The sequence below is a fragment of the Pleurodeles waltl genome, chromosome 3_1, assembly GCF_031143425.1.
Source record: "Pleurodeles waltl isolate 20211129_DDA chromosome 3_1, aPleWal1.hap1.20221129, whole genome shotgun sequence".
NCBI lineage: Eukaryota > Metazoa > Chordata > Amphibia > Caudata > Salamandridae > Pleurodeles > Pleurodeles waltl.
Genome location: NC_090440.1, coordinates 755270324 through 755290768, shown reverse-complemented (window position 1 = coordinate 755290768; position 20445 = coordinate 755270324). Strand labels below are relative to the sequence as shown.

At 43.4% G+C, this 20445-nt stretch overlaps 1 protein-coding gene across 2 annotated transcripts in view; it reads right to left on the bottom strand.

The window, feature by feature from the left end:
• The window catches only part of SPON1 (spondin 1), a 1167370-nt gene that overhangs the window by 11439 nt on the left and 1135486 nt on the right, over positions 1 to 20445 (bottom strand). The window contains exon 15 of one of the 2 annotated variants that reach the window (XM_069223539.1): positions 15303 to 15551. In XM_069223539.1, the coding sequence (XP_069079640.1) occupies positions 15303 to 15551 (249 nt within the window). Of the gene's footprint in view, positions 1 to 15287; positions 15552 to 20445 lie in introns of both variants that reach the window. The other variant, XM_069223538.1, reaches the window with a different exon arrangement.

Below are 20445 nucleotides of genomic sequence, written 5' to 3'. Positions count from 1 at the left end.
GAATTTCTTCACCATCATCAGAGAGTTCACCTGCTCCACGGCCACTAAAAACTCAATTCCCACTTCACAGGAAGACTAATTCCACAACAAGATAGCAACCTTCTATGAGAAGTTTGAACCCTAAACCTCCAATACTTCCAGCCTCCAATCTACTGCTACCGTCCATCCGATCACCATGTGGAAACAACTCGGCTCATCTAACACATCCACCCTTATGAACTCCATCCACTCCGGAGCACCCACTGACTCTACAACATTGGAAAAGACAAGATCAGCCATCAACTCACCACCATCATCAACCACTCATTAACCTCAGTCACATTCCCTGATGCCTGGAAACATGCAGAGGTCAGACACCTCCTTGAGAAACCCTCAGCAAACCCCAGAACTCCAGAATTACCAACCCACCTTGCTGCCACCATTACCCACCAAAGCCCTGAAGAAGACCATTAACCTCCAACTCATCAAACACCTGGAGGAAACCAACCTACTAGAGTCCTCCCAATCTGGATTCACGACCAACCACAGCACAGAGACTGCCCTGATCACTGCAACAGAGGACATCTGCACCCTACTTGACAGGGGAGACCTGCCACCTTGATCCTGCTTGACTTCTCTGCCGCCTTCAACATGGTCTCCCACAACACACTTGTTGACTGCCTGTTCTGGATTGTAATAACTGAAAACACGCTTGAATGGATAGCCTCCATCCTCACAGGGTGCATGCAGAATGTCCGCCATCCCCTTCAGTACACAAGCCAAACACATCATCCCACAGCCCAACATTATTCAACATCTACATGAGACCCCTCGCTGACATTGTCAGATCACATAATCAACATCATCTCCCATGCGATGACACATAGCTCATCCTATCACTCTCTGCCAACCCCACCTCAACTAAAACAAACTTCCACAACTGCATGAACAATGCCTTAAAATGGATGAAGGACAACTGCCTAAAACTCAACACAGGTAAGACGTAAGTTCTCATCTTCGCAAACACTCTGCCTTCCGCAATGACTCCTGGTGGCTTTCGGAGCTCAAATCCACCCCCACGCCAGACAACCACACCTGCAACCTTCCATCATCCTAGACAGTGAACTCTCCAAGAAATGCCAGGTCAACGCAGTCTCCTCAGCCTGCTTCCACACACTCTCCATGCTCCATAAAATCTTCAAGTGGCTCCATACCAACACAAGGAAGACAGTAGAGCATGCCCTCATAACCAGTGGACTCGACTACGGAAATGTACTCTATGCAAGAACCACCACTGAACTCATCCAAAGGCTCCAATCAACGTAGCCCCCAGACTGGTCCTCAACCTGCCCAAGAGAGGCCAAAATCACTGAGCACCTGAAAGACCTCCAGTGGCTCCCTGTCCGGAAGAGATGCCACTTCAAGCTCCTGACCCACGCGTACAAAGCCCTTCATGACCAAGGACTTGCCTGCTTGAACCAGCACCTGCACTTCCACTGCACCTGCAGGAACCTCTGCTCCATGCACCTAGCCCTCGCACAAACGGAGGACACACCTTCTCCCATCCCGCTGCCAAAGCCTGGAACCCTCTCCCTCCCCACCTCTGCACCTCCCCATTGCTGACCTAAAATAGGAAGGGGCTTAAGACCTGGCTCTTCAAATGAGGCCCACATCTAGCACTGGGATACCCTCATGGGTAACAAGCCACGCTCAATAAATACCTGATTGATTGGTTGATTAATTGATAGGGTGAGACTGTATTTCATCATCACAAGCAGATAAGTGTTTCTCTGACTGGTTTATTTGACGCCTAATACTCCTTATCTAAAAGAGCATAATTCATTAGAAGAGAGCTCAAAGACACCATTTAGCTCTCCATTTCCCTGAAATGGGTACTTTTCCTTTTGGGGCAAAGGGGGGTCTACCGGGCATGACCCTAATAAAATTGGGATGAATTGGGATTAACATGGCTGAGGAAGATAGGTGCTTCTGGTGAGGTACAGTCTACTTAAATAGTTGAAGAAAATGGTGCAGAAACAAGTATTGTTTTGTGTAAATACCAAATCACCTGAATGTCTGAATCAAAAGAACTAATATCCATATCAGACCAAAGATAATAGATCACAATACTATTTGTTGGATGATTATTTTATGTGACAAAAACACGTGCTACTCTCAAGTGGAATATGCTCCTGACCATTTCTGATAATTTTCACTGCTTTTCCTAACTTTTAAACAAGACCAAAACATGCCAATATACATCTTCCTGATTTACAGAGTGTATGTATTTGCTCTGTGATTAAACAATGATTTAATGGATCTAATGTTTTTCCTAAAAATCCACACCATATTTAATATTATGATGCATTTATTTCAATAAAATATACCTTAAACTCTTTTATGTCTGTTTTGAAAGTGCAACTATGTGCAAGATGTATCATTACCAACACTAAGGGCTTTGGCTCCTCCCCGAGAGGCATATTACTCTCTCATCTCATGCTTTTGGCTCTTTAGTATTATTAAGCCTCATATGGAGCCCTTGCATTGCAGTTCACGAGTGACTATCAACTTCTAAAAAGTATGGTTATCATATTCAGCTCATTATGTTATACATCTTTTTTGTACATAAAGCAATCAATTTGTGTTTTTTCATTGTTTTTATATTTGTATTTATTTCCTATTGATCACATATGGAATTCATAAAATTAGGCCCAAATTTACGAAAGCTGGCACCTCCTCACAGAGGTATTAAGTACCACAAGGATATTTATGATCTAGCTTAAACTGTATTTTGCACTGGAGACATTCTTTCTTCTCAGCATCATACCACTTTAGCGCTATTCTGACTCTCTTTGCATCAAGGTAGTGTTACTGGTGGGGCAGACCAGAGCAAATACCTCTAAGTTCTGATGTTCTAAAGTCCATTCCCCTAACATAGTCACACCGAGCTTTGCATCCTCTTGAAAAAGGCATTACAAAGGTTAATGTGATCTTTTCTTAAGTAAATCCACAGATTGAATGGGCCCTACAGTACACAACACGCATCCAATACATAGGATCATTCTGAGTTTCTACTGGACATGTATGCTTCCTCTAAAAATCCTATGCTGGACAGCACAAACTCTTCAACAAGATGCAAGGCTGGGTGTTGTGCAAGGCATATTTGTTTGAGTTCCAGTCAATGAATGAATGAAGGAATTAATAGGGGATTTTCTAGCATGCACCGTCACTCAGACAAGAGCATTCTTGCATTGGCTCAGACACCAACTGCATTTAGGAATCAGTGCAGAAGAGGAACAAACAGAGAAAAGCATAAGCAAGAGGGCAGTGAAGAGTAGATAAGAAGCCCCTGCCCAACCATAATAACGAATGGCAAAGAGTATCCGGTGTGAGACAGAGCCAAGTCTTCAGACTCTTCTTGACGCTAGGTTTGTTCTCAGAGAATCAAAGCTGACCTGGAAGTGGGTTCCACGCTCTTGAACCTAAAACCATAAAGGACCTGCCCCCTGGGGTTCAAGCCTTAAAGGTGGAGGTCTTAGAAGATTGTCATAAAGAGGATTTCAGTGTCCTTTGAGTTCTATGGTCACAGAACCAGGCAGTTAAATATTTGGAGAAAACAAGAAAAAAGGGTCCAGGAAACCACAAGACTCCCTGATAAATGGCTTATAGTTGTGTTGGGACTTCACCAGAGGACAATGGACCCTAGTCCTCCAACAACAAAACCTAAGTCAAATGGCGGTGAGGTGCCCACTAGATAAATAAGATTGTTCTTCTCCGTATCCTTTATAAGGATAAGGTTTTGTTATTAAGCAAAAATTAGCATTAGACGCCAGTGTTGCTCCAAGATCAATTTTATTATTTGAGAGGGGCAAAAAAGCAAAAGCGAAGTGTAGATACTCATAGGTCCAAGGAAATGTAAAGTAGGCTAGCCAACACGTGTTTCACCCCAAGAGGCGCGTAGGCCAGGGCTTTCTCAAGGCATCTGTAGTAGGCAGTCTTGAGGAAAATGTTAAACAGTCGGTAATGTAAATATTAGATCAGCTATTGTCCCGTTTATATTTGGGAAAGGAAGTGCGGTAAACAAATTTCAATCCGTCGCCTGCAGTGTTATGTTTTTAATGTTTACAAATGTAAACGGGACAATAGCTGATCTAATATTTACATGACCGACTGTTTAACATTTTCCTCAAGACTGCCTACTACAGATGCCTTGAGAAATCCCTAGCCTATGCGCCTCTTGGGGCGAAACACGTGTTGGCTGGCCTACTTTACATTTCCTTGGACCTATGAGTATCTACACTTCGCTTTTGCTTTTTTGCCCCTCTCAAATAATAAAATTGATCTTGGAGCAACACTGACGTCTAATGCTAATTTTTGCTTAATAACAAAACCTTATCCTTATAAAGGATCCGGAGAAGAACAATCTTATTTATCTAGTTGGCACCTCACCGCCATTTGACTTAAGTTAAATATTTGGAGCCCGTGGCATAAAATGCTCTGAAGACCAGAACTAGGAGACCCTCTTGGACAGGTAGCTAATGCAACCTCCTGAGAGCTTCAGAGGCAGAACTCTGTTTGGCGAGTTTGAGCACTAGCCTAGCAGCTGGCTATTGAACCACCTGGAGTTTGTGGAGCGACTGTTTTGAACTCCCTGCATAAAGGCTATTGCAGTAATGAGGCCTTGATGTTATTAAGACATAAGACTGTTTTCCTTGCGGATACAGGAGGGAAATCAAAACATGTTTTAAAGAGTTAATCATCACAAAACTGTTATTACCCCCTTATAGGGCTTGAGTACGGAAGGAAAGAGTGTCATCAAATTTGACTCTTAGCTTTTTGCAACTTTTACTGTGGCAGAAGGATGGGGCACAGAATCCAGCCACCATAGTGTAGGGAAAAACAGATTTGCCTTTCCAAACAGGAGAATTTTATTTTTAGTGTTGCATTTTTAATGTTTAATCCATCAAACAGATGATGTTGGCAAAACAGTTCTTAAAGTACAAAACCAAAGGAATCCTTATCGAGAGAGAGGATCGATTATGTGTCATTCACATATGAAGTTGTTGCAATTCCGTAAGAAGTTATCAAGGTTATCAAAGGGACCATATGGATACTTAATAAGGCAGGGCTAAGTCTTGCGGGACACCAAACATCGCTGGTCTCCCAATGAGGAGCACTGTCCGATAGCTACCAGTTGTTTCCTATTTGCCAGAAAATATATGAACCAGGCCACGAATTCAGAAATGTACACAAACTATTTTTGTCATGTCTTTATGCAGCCTGTCTACTTCTGTGCTCTTATGTTTGTGCTATCTTCTGTACCCTTGAAGCTTTCAGTTCTGATGTTTTATTATTTCTTAAGCTTGCTTTGCTATTGCATTCTACTCCTCAAGCTAAGGGAATTAAAAAATAGGGACAGACACAAGAGGCAGAAAAATATCAGAATTTCCAGAAACACTTAAAAAATATCATATATGAATTTGTGACTGCCCGTGTTTACATGTGCGAAAACGTTTTCAAAGTTTCAATTTTTTTGAATAAATAATAATGAGTAATAATGATTTTTGTGCAGGATTCAATAAACCAAATATGAATGAATAGCTAAAAGAAGTTTAATATGAGGTTTAGAAGTGTGTTTGTTAACAAAACTTAGTTGTGCCACATTCTGGTGAAAACTCAGTTTTGGATAAAATGGATGCTGCTTCTGTCCTTCAGTCATAGGTTCACCTCCTCCCATCAGGCTCCCTTGTGCATCTTTTCTCATTGGTATTAACACAAGGCTTATTAATGAAACTTTTATTCTTCCAGATATGTTAACACACACAAGGTATTTTCTGCTGTAGCTCCCTGGATAACCGAGTCTCATTAAACTGCGTGAACTGATATGATTTGAAGGTTTCATATTTTGTTCAAACATCTCTGGATACCAGTGGCAAGGAAGATGGGGGTGCTTTCCTAGAATGGGATAGTGCAAACGTGTTATGGCATTTAACGCATGTATTCTGATTTGCTATAGAGTTGTTACATGCGATAATGCTAGGATAAATCTACAGTTTTAGCTCATTTGTTATGAAGGAGTTGTGTATAAGCACCCCTTGATTCTGGGGATGGGACAGATTCTCTTGAAGATTTTTGAGCCTTCATTGATGCTAATTGGGGATGCTGTCTGACACTTCTCTGATAATGCTACTCATTTGCAACTAAGAATGAATTCTGGTTTTTGACTATTCTGTAATAACTTTGTATTTGAACCTTTATCGCATTCATTCTGTACTGTTAGATTCTGACATTTTTGTAGTAAAACCCTTTACATTTTCCGTGTGAGTTGGAACTCAATTAGTGAGTGTTCCCTATTACATATATTGATATTCTGCTAAACTGATCTCTGGGAGGATGTCTTTTTATGCAATTATTGGGAAAAATGTATGAGGTAGAGTTTCAGGTCTTTTAAATTTTGTGATGTGCTAAAGTGTTGGGGAAGGAATTTTGCTCTCACACACGCATTAAATTATTAAACTGAGACCTATTGGCTTTGTTAGTGCGTGTTTCTTTCTGTCAACAATGAATACTTGAGCACACTTGTGCCTGTTTTGGTGTTTTTTGTGTACTTTACACACTCAAAAAGAGTACATCATGAAGGAGCCAGATCATAAACAACCATAAGCATGTTTCTCTTTATCGTGTGCAAAAGGACCATGTGGCGTGAAGATTGCCGTTTAGGAGGGGGTATGGTTATCTTGCATGAAAAGCTTGAGCACATTACCCTAGAGCGATGCACACCCATCCATCTGCATAACTAAGTACCAGACAAAGACAACCAGATGTTGTGATATAAGCCACATAGTAGATCGGAGACTTTAATCCCATTGTCCTCTAAGGTGGTATAGTACAGGGCTGCTAAAGCTGATGTTTTTTCTGTCACTTTGTTTTTTTTTAATTTGTAAACTTCAAACGTCGCTGGATTACTATGATGACTTCTTGACATGTTTATAGGTTTTGTTGGGGGGTTGTTGGCAATAAGGGTTCTGAGTGCAGTGTCTCATCAAAGACAGGACCCCAACCTGGAGGACACAGGGCATAATAAACCGCCATGGCCCCTCTAGGTGTACGAGTGATACGAATGGGACCTGACACCGTCCTATGTCCATGTACAGATCTTGGTGCCCAACACAGAACCTGGTGCCCAACACTGAGGTGAGTTCAGGACTCTGTTGCCTTTCACACTCAACACAGGACCTTTGAGACATCTCTCCCTACCGTTAGAGATTACTGGGTATGGCCAAAGACCAGGAATCCCCATCTGTTGGGAACTGAATGTTTTTATTGATGATATCAATGATGATTTCATTTATACTGTCACCCGTGAGCTACTGTGACACATTATGATTAGTGCATTAGTGGTCTTAAGGTAGCTTCACGAAGCATAATTTATGATTTATATTGTTTTGCTTTACATTCCTGAGTTATCACTGTTAAGAAAATAATACTGCTGAATAGGCCACACATTTTTCGAGCCCATACTTTGTAACTGGAGAGGCTAGCTTCCCTTCGGTAGCTTCCGGTTGGGATATCTTAGTGGACCTGAGATACATGCACGATAGAGAGGAGCCTCCCAGGATTTATGTTGCAAGAAGTTAAATCTGCGATCCTTAAGATTATCCCCAACAAGGCTCCAGACCCTGACAAAATCCTGGATAACCTCTCTTGCAGTGAGATGGAAGTCTGGGTCCTTATTTGACAGTTCTTTTCAATGCTATATTGAAGGGGGTTCCCATTTCCTCTATTTGGCTGAGAGCTGAAATTGTTCCCTTATACATAAAAAGCTGCCCTTCACTTCTGTCTATTTACATGCCTATAAACCTTATTGGCTGCTCTCAGAAGTTATTCAGCAGGATCCTCTTAGGAAGGTTACAAGAATGGCTAGCCGCTGGAGAAGTGCTTTCCCCCCCAAACAGGCTGGCTTTAGGAATACCACCAGCACACTGGATCAGGTCTTCCATCCACAAATGCTTTTCTGGAAAATGGTGGTCTTGGGAGGAGGGAGGTTGTATTTCGTGTTTGTAGATCTTCACTCTACATTCGATCTGGTCCCAAGGCTCACGCTCTGGCAGGTGATGACTGATATAGGTGGCCCTAAATATTTATTGGTCAGCATCATAAGACTTCATGAGCACAATTATGCCCAGGTGAGGTGTAGTCAACTAGGTGAACTGACAGACCGCTTTCTCATCACAAGAGGGGTTAGACAGGGGCGGTGTTTTAGCCCCTACACTTTTTACAATTTATGTTAATGATCTGATTGGCCATTTGAATGGGAGTAAGGGAGAATCCCCATTGTGGCAGGCATCAAGATTCCTGCCCTGATGTTTGCGGATGATACTTTATCATATTCAAATCACCCATGGGGCTGCAAAGGATTCTAGACAGCTCTGACACTTTCTGCAGTAAAAGGAATCTGAAAATCAATGTCTCAAAAACAAAATACATGGGGCCCGATTCACAAAGTTAAACTTAGACTGAAGTCTAAGTTTATGACTTTTCGGTATTCAGAAAGGTAGGTTAGGTCCGCACTCAGGGCGGAATCTCCACATTCAGGGCTGAGATCTGCCCAGAGGGTGAAGATTCCACTCCGGGTACAGAGAGTACATTCCAGATGCAGAGATTACACTCAAGTGTGGAGTGGAATCTCCGCACTCAGGGTGGAGATTCCACCCCATGTGCAGAGATTTTGCCCCTAATGCAGACATAAAGATCCTACTCGTAACTTACCTTTGTGAAAAACAAAAAGTTGTAAACTTAGCCTTTTGGTCTTCAACTCCTGCCACACCACTAGACCCAATCCATTGCTTAAAGGCTACTTGTTAGAGCATGTACATACTTTTGAGTATTTAGGATTGATTCTTACTGAGCAGTATGACTCATGTCATCATACTGATAGGTGCAGATTTAAACTGTTTTTAAAAGTGCAGGGTAGCCCCAAATTCAACCCAACTTCACCAGTGCTGTAAATCTACAAACAGCAGGCTATGGGTGCTGCCCTTTAAGGGGTGGAGTTTGGGTTATAAGGTGCAGCGGCCCTTACTCTAATGCAAAACCGTTTTTTGCATCAGCTGACCGGTCTCCCTGTTAGCACCCCATTGCTCTTCCTTGCTCCCACTCAGGCTCGATATGGGTATCTGGCCAATCTCAGAAGGGGAAGGGTTGAGACCAATCCTCTATTGGAGGTGGCTCTGGGCTACCCCTGAGCTTATAGCATATTGCCATGGGTTGAAAGAAACCTTGGGACAGCCAGGTTCTGGCTATATCCCGTGGATAAGATAAATCTGAGACACACTGAGAAAGATGAACTATGGGGTTTTGTGGGATGACTCGATGACAGACGGGTCCCTTAGTAAGAACACCATCAAAGTTAATTATGTCCAGCACACAATCGCCCTAATGCAAACACAACCCTCCTTTGGCCCCAAGTCTGACGCTTTTCTTTTGGTGAAGGGTGAGTTTAAGACAGAGCGATTCCTTGACAAGGCTGACCCAGTGGTAGCTAAGAAACTCAACCTCCAGTTTCATTATGGCATCACCTCTCCTTCACCTAAGCATGGGGGTGTCCTCATAATCAGTTCAGGTGGGCATGTCCCTCTTGTGGTGCCATTAAGGAAATTGTGGCACATGCATGGTTTTTCTGCCCCACCTATGAGAAAGGAGGAAAAAATGGATACTCCCAATATGTTGAACTTTAGGGGTCAAACAAAATGTTGAGGCCCTTCGTATATTGAGATACGACACAAGACAAAGCATTGCCTTTGCTATTTCCCGATAACTCCTAACGATGGAGAGGACTAGGCACATATTGTTCAAGTCCAATGTGGGTTCTGATACCATAAAAGCGCTGGGTGTTCCTGGTCACTCTGTTCCACCAATGCACTAGCACTTAGAGATGTGTGGCCCACGACTGTATCTGCAAATTATTAAGGCATGGGGGCAAGATATATGATGTGAAAATCCCCGTTTGCGACTGCATAATGGCCTTGAATAATGTACCACCCCAGTTACCGACTTGCAAAATAGGGATTGTGCCTCGAAGGGGTATGTATGATTGTTTTGTGACAGTGAATGCGGTCAAACTGATGTTAACCCATTTGCAAATGGGAAGGGTGTACCACGGAACCACTTGCCATTTGTGAATGGTAGCAAAAATGTTTTTTCAGAGCAGGCAGTGGTCCTACTCTGAAAAAATGAAAAGACAACTTTTTATTTCTGTTTTTGAAATGCATCCTATTTTCCTCTATCGAAAACGGGATGCATTAAAAAAAAATCTTTACTGAAAAAGCAGTCATAGTTATGGTGGTCTGCTGACCCCAACAGACCATCATCCTTGTGAGTGTGGCTATTCCGAAATAGGTCGCAAATTGAGACCTGCCTCATGAGGCAGGTCCCTTGTGACCCATTTTGGAATCACAAACGGTGTGGTTAACAGTGTTGCACATTTTGTTTTGTGACTCGCACTTTGCAATCATACATCTGGCCCCCTGTTTCCCTCATGCACTAACACTTTGAGAATTTGTGGCTAAAGAGTGTATTTGATCATTTGTTGTGACCTATTTCATTGAGTTCATGGATGTTTTGGCTGAATTGATTTTATCAAAACATGTTTTTTGGTTTGTTTGATCAATCTGGTGTATGATTCTAATGTCTTAAGCATTTTAACTTTTGTCTTGTACTTTTATGGCTTTTAGTCTAAATACAAAATTAAAAGGAAATATTACTAGACGGGACTGGTGCTCAAAAAGTTAAATAACAAGAATAAATAATTGTAAACAAAGAGAACATTCAAAGAACGTTGGGATGTGGCACCAATCACTGCAAGGGTCAGCAACAATACATGATTTATCACCTGTAGAGTGGCAATAGATTCATCCTGCCCACATAAAACTTTTCAGCTTCCAGGTATGAATGTCTTTCAATAGATTTTGGCAGTTGATCTCAGATTCATATAGCTGACATGGCTTGAAGGGACTGCAGTGGCCAATGTTATGGCAATAAAGCAATTTGTGCAAAAAGGTGTTTAATGCTGTGGAGTCCTAAATTCTAAGACCTTCTTAAATTCAACTGCATTGTCTGCTGAGGCGCTAGTCTGTCAGCAATTCAATGTGTGTTTGTAAAGTTGTGTATATAGTTGTGTATATGTTTACTTCTGATCATCAACTGTTACTGTCCTGTACATTATTGTAAATTTAAGACATGTGTTTTAAGCATACAACACCTGCGGGTGTGATAATTTACTTCCAAAGCCTGCAAGGGCAAATTTCCATACATTACTGTGAAAAATGCAGATGCAGCTGTTTGTCTGCTCATTTTTTCCTCTGTCCTGCTCATTTTCTTCTCCATTTTCACTCTTTTCTGCCTGTTTCCTGTACCTTTTCTCCTCTTTTGACCTCTTTTTCTACTCCTTTTTCACCTCTATTGTGATTATTATTTTCTGCTCCTTTTCATTCTTTTCTGCTTATCTTTCTGGTCTGTTTTCACTCTTTTCTGCTAGTTTTTTTCCCTGCTTACCATTTCTGCTCCTCCTCCTCTCTTCACAGTTTCCTCTTCCTGCCATTTCCCACCTCCCACCACCCAGCACCCTGCCCTCACCCTTCCCCCAGGACCTACTTAATGGAGGCAGCAGTGCGGCCTCACGCTGGGCGAGCTGCTTGCGTGCAGAAGCTACACCAAAGGAAAGCCTGTCTGCATTTGTCTGTGCCCAGACAGTGCCCAGCACAAGAACCCCTGGCCCTCCTGCCACTACATCACCACAGAGCTCCAGTCGCTGGAACCTGGTCACCAGAACAAGCACTGCCACAAGTCCTCCTCAAAGTCAACCAAAGGAGCCTTCACTGACCTCATTGCCACTTTTCATGCAACCCAGGTACGCCAGCCCACACAGGACCCACAGCCACTTCCACCCAGAAGATCAAAAACAACCCAAAACCACTCCAATGCATCCTGCTCAACGCCGATTCCTCTGCAAGCACCACCACAGAAATCAGGGACATCATCACCACCCTTCTCCCTGGATGTTGCCTTCATCACCGAAACCTGGCTCAATCCCTCCTCAGATCCCGACATCACGACTGCAACTCCAGACGGTTACAAGATAATACACAGAGATCGCCCCAACAACCTTAGCGGGGGCATCACCATCATCTTAGGGGAAACCATCCAGTGCACCGTAACCGATGACGACCCCAGGCCTGTCATGGAACAACGCAACGTCCAACTACAGACCGATGTCAAGACCACAATAAGAGGCACCCTTACATAAAGACCTTGGGGACCCCAACAAGCCTTCTGCGATGGCTTCTATTACTTCATCACACAACTAGCCATCGACTCCTACCACCACGTCCTACTTGGTGAGCTGAAGTACCACATCAGTGACCCCAATGACACCAACTCCACCTCCCTCCTTGAGAACCTGAACACCATTGGCCTCATCCAACTGGTCACCGAACCCAGGCACAAAGTCGAGCATACTCTTGATGCAATTTTCACCGCCAGTGACTAAATCAAATTCAGTCATGTCACAGAACTCGCCTGGACCGACCATGCCATTGTCTGCTTCACGATCTCAGATGCTCAGCGTGACATCCCCAGGCATCATAGCTCCTCCCACCACTGCTGGAGCAAGGTAACCGAGACACAGTGGAGATAGACCCTCAGCATCACCCAACTCAAAGCATCATCAGACCTTGACCAAGCCATCCAGAACTTCTCCCCATGGATCACTAACTGCGTCGACATAGTCGCTCCATTGAAATCAGCAAAACCCAATAAAACCTCAAAACACGCCAGCTGGTACACCCCAAAGCTCAGAACCATCAAGCTCACCTGCTACAGACTCAAGAAACCTTGGCGTGCTACAAGGAACCCCTCCAACCAAGCCACCCAGCTTTCAGAAGTTACCATCTAGGAAGCCACGAAAACAGGCATCACAGCCAGAATCAACATGGCGGCCAACCACATGAAGGAACTCTTTAACATAGTCAAGGAATTCTCCAACCTGACAGTGTCAGAAAACACTATCTAACCCTCCCAAGAACTCTGCAGCTCCCCCTCGGAATAGTTCTACACCGAGATTGCCTTTATCTACAACAATGTTGACTCTCAACCCATGTCTCTCAACCTCAAGCATCTCAACCAACCAACGCACACCTGCCGAATCATCACCACCTAGTTTCCGCTCACCACTCAGACCACTGGGGCCATCATGTCTCCCATCCACTCCGGCATGCCCCCTAACCCCTGTCCCCACCAATTATTCAACCTCAGAACCATCCCAATCAGCACCAAACTCACCAGCATCATCAACACTTCAATCTCCACAGCAGCCTTCCCGGATAGCTGGAAACACACAGAGGTCAGACTCCTTCTTTAGAAACCCTCTGTCAACCCCAGCAATCTCAGAAATTACCACCCGATCTCCCTGCTCCCCTACCTAGCCAAATTTCTCGAGAAAGCCATCAACCAACAACTCACAAAACACCTGGAACAAAACCACCTACTTGGCGCCTAACAATCAGGTTTCCAATCGACCACAGCACTGAGACCGCAGTGATCGCAGCTACAGATGACATCAGATCCATCCTTTATTGCAGAGAAACTGTGGCCCTGTTCCTCCTCGATCTCTCTGTTGCATTTGACACTATCTCCCATCACACCCTTATCAACAGATTTTGCAACATTGACATACTGCAAAACACCCTCAAATGGATCACCTCTTTCCTTGCAGGTTGCACTCAGAGCAGCCGGCTGCGTCCCTACACCTCCAAACCCAAGGACATCATATGAGGCATTTCCCAAGGATCTTCCCTCAGCCCCACCCTGTTCAAGGCCTTCATGATCTTTTTCGCAGACATCGTCAGAACTACCGGACTCAACATAATCTCCTGTGCTGACAACAGCTCAACTAATCCTATCGCTCAATGTGGACCCCTCCATTGCCATAACAACTTCTGCAACTCCTTCACCAATGTAGCCAACTGGATGAAAACGAAGTGCCTCGTAAATCAACTGCAACAGGACAGAAGTAATGATCTTTGGGAACAGCACCTCTGCTTGAGACCACAACTGCTGGCCAGCAAAATGTGGAACAACAACCACTCCCACAGACCATGTGTGCAACCTAGGCATCACCCTCATCAACAAACTGACTATGAAATGACAAGTGAACAAAGTCGCCTCTTCCTGCTTCCGCACCCTGTGCATTCTTCGCATGATCTTGAGATGGATCCCAGTCAACATCTGTAAAACCATCACCCAAGCCCTATTCACCAGCCGCCTCAACTACGGCAATGCTCTCTATGCAGGCATTTACTCCCAGCTCCTCAAAATACTCCAAACCATACAGAACGCAGCAGCCAAACTCATCCTGGACCTCCCCAAATGGATCCACATCACCCCTTACCTCAGAAACCTCCACTGGCTCCCCATCCAGAAGAGATGCTAGTTCAAGATCCCCACCTCATCCTCATCCTTGTCTACAAAGCTTTACACAATCAAGGACCATCCTATGTCAACCATCGACTGAACTGCCATTTCCTCTCAAGACAACTCTGGTCCTTGTCTCTCGCCATTGCATCCCCCCACGTTCATTGTAGTTGTAGCAGGGGACGTTCCTTCTCCTACATCGTCGCCAGGGCCTGAAACGACCTCCCCCACCTCTAACAGTACCCTCCCTGACAGACTTCAAGAAGGAAACTCAAAACCTGGCTTTTTGATAGAGACTAGGCGCCCTCAGTGCCCAGATACCCCTAGGGTGGAAGTGCTGTGCTTTACAAATGCTGTTTGATTGACTGATCTGATACAGCACAGCAATCAGCTTCACTCTTTCCCTTATCTTTATTATCATCATCAGCAACTTTTTCATAACAATCATTCTTATTATCGACCTTTGCTTACTCACGGTCCTTCTCACTGTGATAGGCTACTCCTTCCCCATGTTACGAGATGTAGAAGACATGAGTGACCAACATGTGCCTGATGCTGATTCTATTCTCCCATTTCAACCTCTTCTACAGCTCAAACGTATGCTCACTCCACCCCTTGTGTGAAAGTGGTGCAAGCAGCATCAGAACAATTCCTGGGCTGCAACTTTTATTCTCTCCATCCCACCTCATCGCAAATACATCTGTGCCAATGTTCTGTCTTCTGTACCAGTTACCGGAAAGCAATCAATTCTTCTTGGAATGTTTCATTTGTATGAATCCATGAATACAAATGAAATAAATTTATTGATGCTTTGAGAATATTACCCATTCAAACAGTACCTGCATACTGCTCACCATCAGTTTCTTCTTTGGCGCCTTCACTTCTCCTTTTCTCACGAGCTTCTTTCAATCGCCTTTTATCAGTACCTGTGCTTTTCAAACATTTTCGTATTCTGCATTTTTTACGTTGCACAGTTTCTGGACAGGGCGCTCCGCCAAACTGTGGCTCCATGGTTATGATTCTTGTCCTGATCATATGTCCTTTACCACATGACTTGTTGCATTCAGACCACTGGGACCACTCTGTGAGTTCACAGTCGATTGCTGTGAAAACAGAAATTAAGAGTTAGAATAAATGCCTTCAAGATGGACATATACTGCTTGCAGATTAATTTAAACAACAAATAAGACAATTCACTTCTTCCTTCTTTATGAAGTGTCTGTCACACTATACAACGTTGACTTAGCTTCACTGGTCTAAACAGATGGCATAGACTTGCTATCAAAATGAACTTCTTTTTTGTGTTCAAGTACATCTTAAATGTGACACTTAGCATTACTTTAGGTTGTAAAGATTTTTTATGTACAATAAGTAGCATCTGGCTAATTCAATAGTGAGCTTGTGGCACTGTACAGTAGCACAAATAAAAGTTTACACAGCGCCTAATTTAGCAATGTATTTGCATGCAGAAAAGGACCTAAATGCACTCCATTCATTACGTTGAATCATAGTCCTCCTCATCCAAGTCCTAATGAATTTGAAGAGCCCCACCTCCCAAACAGAGTTACTAACATGTAAAAAAAAATGTCTAAAGGAATCATATTTTAATTCCCTTTCTATAACCATGCTTGTGACACTACATAAAAGCTGCGTCCTCCACGTGAAATCGCCTGTACGTAACAAGTCACATTATACTTCAAGGTGCAACAAAAAACATCGAAGAAGAAGTGAATTGGACTGGGATGAAGAGAACTATAATTCAGGATAAGGATGTTTGCAGGTAAGTAAATATTTCATTGCCAATCATTCGTTCTTCTAGTCCCAGTCCTAACAAATTTGAGGATGTACCAAGTGAAGAGCTACCAACAAGAAAGGTGATGCATCGGTTCTTAGTGCAATGTGCCGGTTCTTACTGTGGCGGTTTTTAATACAATGCAGCAATTTGATCCACGCTGGACGGTCGATGCAGCGATCTTCTCCATGCAGTAGCATCAATGCGTTGGTTCCGAAGCAGTGGTTCGGCAGTGCTGAGTGTGATGTGCTGGTCTGGACCCTGCAACAGTGGTAATGCATCGATCCCAATATCACAGAAGGCGATGTGTTTGTTCTGATTGGTGCAACGGTGTTGATGTGCAATTTCTGGCAGATCCGCCACTTTATACTCACTTCCAAGGGCGCTGGACTGGATTGGCACCACTTGGCAGAGCAAGACTTGCAGCAAGCAAAGTCCAGTTGCTGTTTGGAGGTGGAAGATAATTGTCCCTTAGACTTCAGAACAGGAGGCAAGCCAGAAAGCCCTTGGAGTCACTTTGGTTCTGGGCTGGAGAGATTCAGGTCCATTCCTTCTCACTACCAGGCAAGGAGGGCAGCAGGTCAACATAGCAGACCAGGTGTACAGCAAAGTGGCTGCCCTTTCAGCAGCACAGCAGGCATTCTTCCTGGCAGAATGTCCTCCTCAGGTCAAGAAGTGTACTGATTTTCTAGGGTCAGAAGTCCAGTTCTTATACACAGTGGTGCCTTTGAAGTGGGGGAGATGTCATAGAGAGGCCATTGAAGTGCACTGCCCTTCCTGCCCTGGCTCAAGGCTCACTATGGGAATTATACAGCCCTTTGTGTGGGCTCAGGACACAGTCCATTCTGGTGTGTCAGATCCTCCCTGCCATTCCAGGATGGCCCATCAACATGCAGATGGACACTCAACTTGCTGGTTTTCGGTAAGCGCGCAATAAACATGGAGTGAGCAAATTTGTACTCTTGGAGTATCCTTCATGTTGCATCAGAAACTTTCTGCCATTTTAGAAGGAGGATATATATATATATATATGTATGTATATATATATATATATATATATATATATATATATATATATATATATATATATATATATATATATATATATGAGTTTCCACATATATTTGTTTTTTTTGGTGGGGAGGATTGCTAATACTTTAAAGTCTCATCCTCCTCATTTCCTTCATGGAAAGCTTTTGATAACCCATCAAGTTGGGGCTGAGCTAAATGGCGGTTTGAAAACCTGTTTTCCCCATTCATTTTTCTGTAGGAAAATTGAACAACATTACAGCAAACACTTCCAAACTAAATTACACCAAATTGGCATAAAGCTAGATCTTGGTCCAGAAAGCACGCTTTTGTAATTTGGTATAAATCCCTTTAGTAGTTTTTGAGAAATTAAGGCTCAAAAACTTTGGTTATTTCTCACTGTGGAGGATCAGCAGATCCAACAGAATTTGAGATAAGATATGATTGGGTGCCACTACATCAACAACAATGTGGCGGCAGCCAGATTAGGACTTCTGGCTCAGTCCCTTGACCTGGATTTTTTTTTTAAAAAGATATAAGAGGGCAGGTAGGGATACCCTGTCCCTCTAGGTCTAGTGTCAAAAGCAAATTCTTTTTAAACATGTTCACAGTAGATCCACAAATCCAAGGTACTATGTAGAAACAAAAGTTTAAAGTGGGCCAGTGTAGTGAATTGAATTTTAATAAATGATGGGAGCAGGTGGTCCCCCATCCCAAACATGTTTGAGGCTCGGGTGATTCCCCCGCTCCTCAAGCCACTGTTGGGCCCCGGGGATCCCAACCCTCTGGGTCATTTGTAATTGTATTTATATAGCACTTATGTTAGAAATGGGGTCTTTGGTTGGCAGTTAGGTTACCCTCTGTCCAAGCAAGGACCCTCACTTTAGTCAGTGTAAGTCACACACAATCCAAATTATCCTGTGCCCACCCTCTGGTAGCTTGGCACTGAGCAGTCAGGCTTAACTTAGAAAGCAATGTTTAAAGTATTTGTGCAATAAATCGTACAATAATACCATATAGCACCACATAAATACACCACACAGTGTTTAGAAAAATATATAATATTTATCTGATAAGATGCAGGTCAAAACGATTAAAATGCAATAAGTAGATGTTGAGATATCACTGTAAAAGTGATATAAAGTGTCTTAAGTCTTTGCAAAACAAATAAATGTCTCTTAAAAATAATAAAGGTCTCTTGCAAGCACAAAGTATTTAGTTTGCGTTCAAAATCTCAGCAAAGAATTGCAGAGGAGGAGAGGCCTGGAAACAAAGGGGTGTGCATTGATTTCTCAGGCCGCACACGGCGATGCATCGTTTAGTTTTCACACAGGGATGGCAGTGCGTCGATTTCTGACGCTCGGTCGTGGATCCTCTTTGGTTGCGGGGTTTTTGGATGCCCCGGGGACGATGCGTGGATTTCCTGTGCTAGCAGGACAAAGTCACAGGAGCTGGGTCAATTTGATGGGCATTGTGTTGAATTTTCTACCGCACAACAGGCGCTGTGTCGATTCCTCTCTGGAAATCGGGCTGTGTTGTTCCGGCTCGGCTGTGCATCGATTCGGTGGGCCATGCGTCGAATTTCCGGTCACTATGCTGGCGCTGCATCGATCTTCTCATTGCGAAGTCAGGATGCATCATTCTGGTTCACCGTACACAAGGTCCCCTTTCAGTTCAATCCTGTCTGCCAGGGTCCCAGTATGGGGTGTTGCAGTCCTTTGTGTGAGGGCAGGCTACTGTCCTTTGACATGCAAGTGTCAGGCCCTTCACCCTCCCAGCCCAGGAAGTCCCATTCAAAATGCAGATGTATGCAAGTGAGGATGAGTATCATTGTGTTTGGGGTATGTCTGAGTGAATGCACAAGGGAGCTGTCAACTAAACCCAGCCAGACGTGGATTGTAAGGCACAGAAAGATTTAAGTGCAGAGAAATGCCCACTTTCTAAAAGTGGCATTTCTAAAATAGTAATATTAAATCCAACCCCACCAGTCAGCAGGATTTTGTATCACCATTCTGGCCATACTAAATATGAACTTCCTACTCCTTTCAGATCTACAGCTACCACTTAAACAATGTATGAGGGCAGCCCCAATGTTAGCCTATGAAGGGAGCAGGCCTCACGGCAGTGCAAAAGCGAATTTAGGAGTTTTACACTACCAGGACATGTAAACTACACAGGTGCATGTCCTGCCTATTGCCTACACAGCACCCTGACCTATGGATTACCTAGGGCATACCTTAGTGGTGATGTATATGTAGAAAAATGGGAGTTTTAGGCTTGGCAAGTACTTTTAAATGCCAGGTTGAATTGGCAGTTCACAGGCCTTGCAATAGCAGGCCGGAGACAAGGTTAAGGGGCTACTTAAGTGGGTGGCACAATTAGTGCTGCAGGCCCGCTAGTAGCATTTCATCTGTAGGCCATGGGCACATATAGTACACTGTACTAGGGGCCTATAAGTAAATTAAATAGTCCAATTGGGTATGATCCAATGTTACCATGTTTAAAGGGAGAGAGCATGTGCACTTTAGCACTGGTTAGCAGTGGTAAAGGCTGCAGAGTCTTAACACCAGCCAAAACAGTATGTACAAGGTGGAGGGAGGCTGGCAGGCAAAAGGTTAGGGGTGACCACCCTAAGGCTGTCAGGTCTAACAACTTACTACCCCTGACGAGGCGTCGAAGTGCTTTCGTTGAGTAGCAGGCTACTACGGAACCCAAGAGGAATTAGTGTTGGATTATAACAGGTAAATATGAGTACAATATTAGTATTATTATGAGTTAATTTGAGCGGAGGATATGTGAGTCTGCTAGTTGGATTGGCTAGAGTAATAGAGGGATAGATGACGGAAGAATCCATAAGTGTTAATAGGGAGTTTATAATAATAGGATGAGGCTTGGGGTGAGTAAAGGAGAGATGGAGGAGGGAAGAGTCTGTGGAAAGGGTTAGGGAGATCATAGTAGCAGGAGGGGTTTTGGATGAGTCAAAGATGAGATTGCTGTTAAATAGAAAATAAAACATTTGATTATTGTGTTATAAGTACAAAAGCAGCGATTCATAGGTATCTGATATAACGACGTATCTAGGGGCTATTCAATGACCTATGAACATGATAAGCATAGAATAATATACATATATATATATATATATATATATATATATATATATATATATATATATA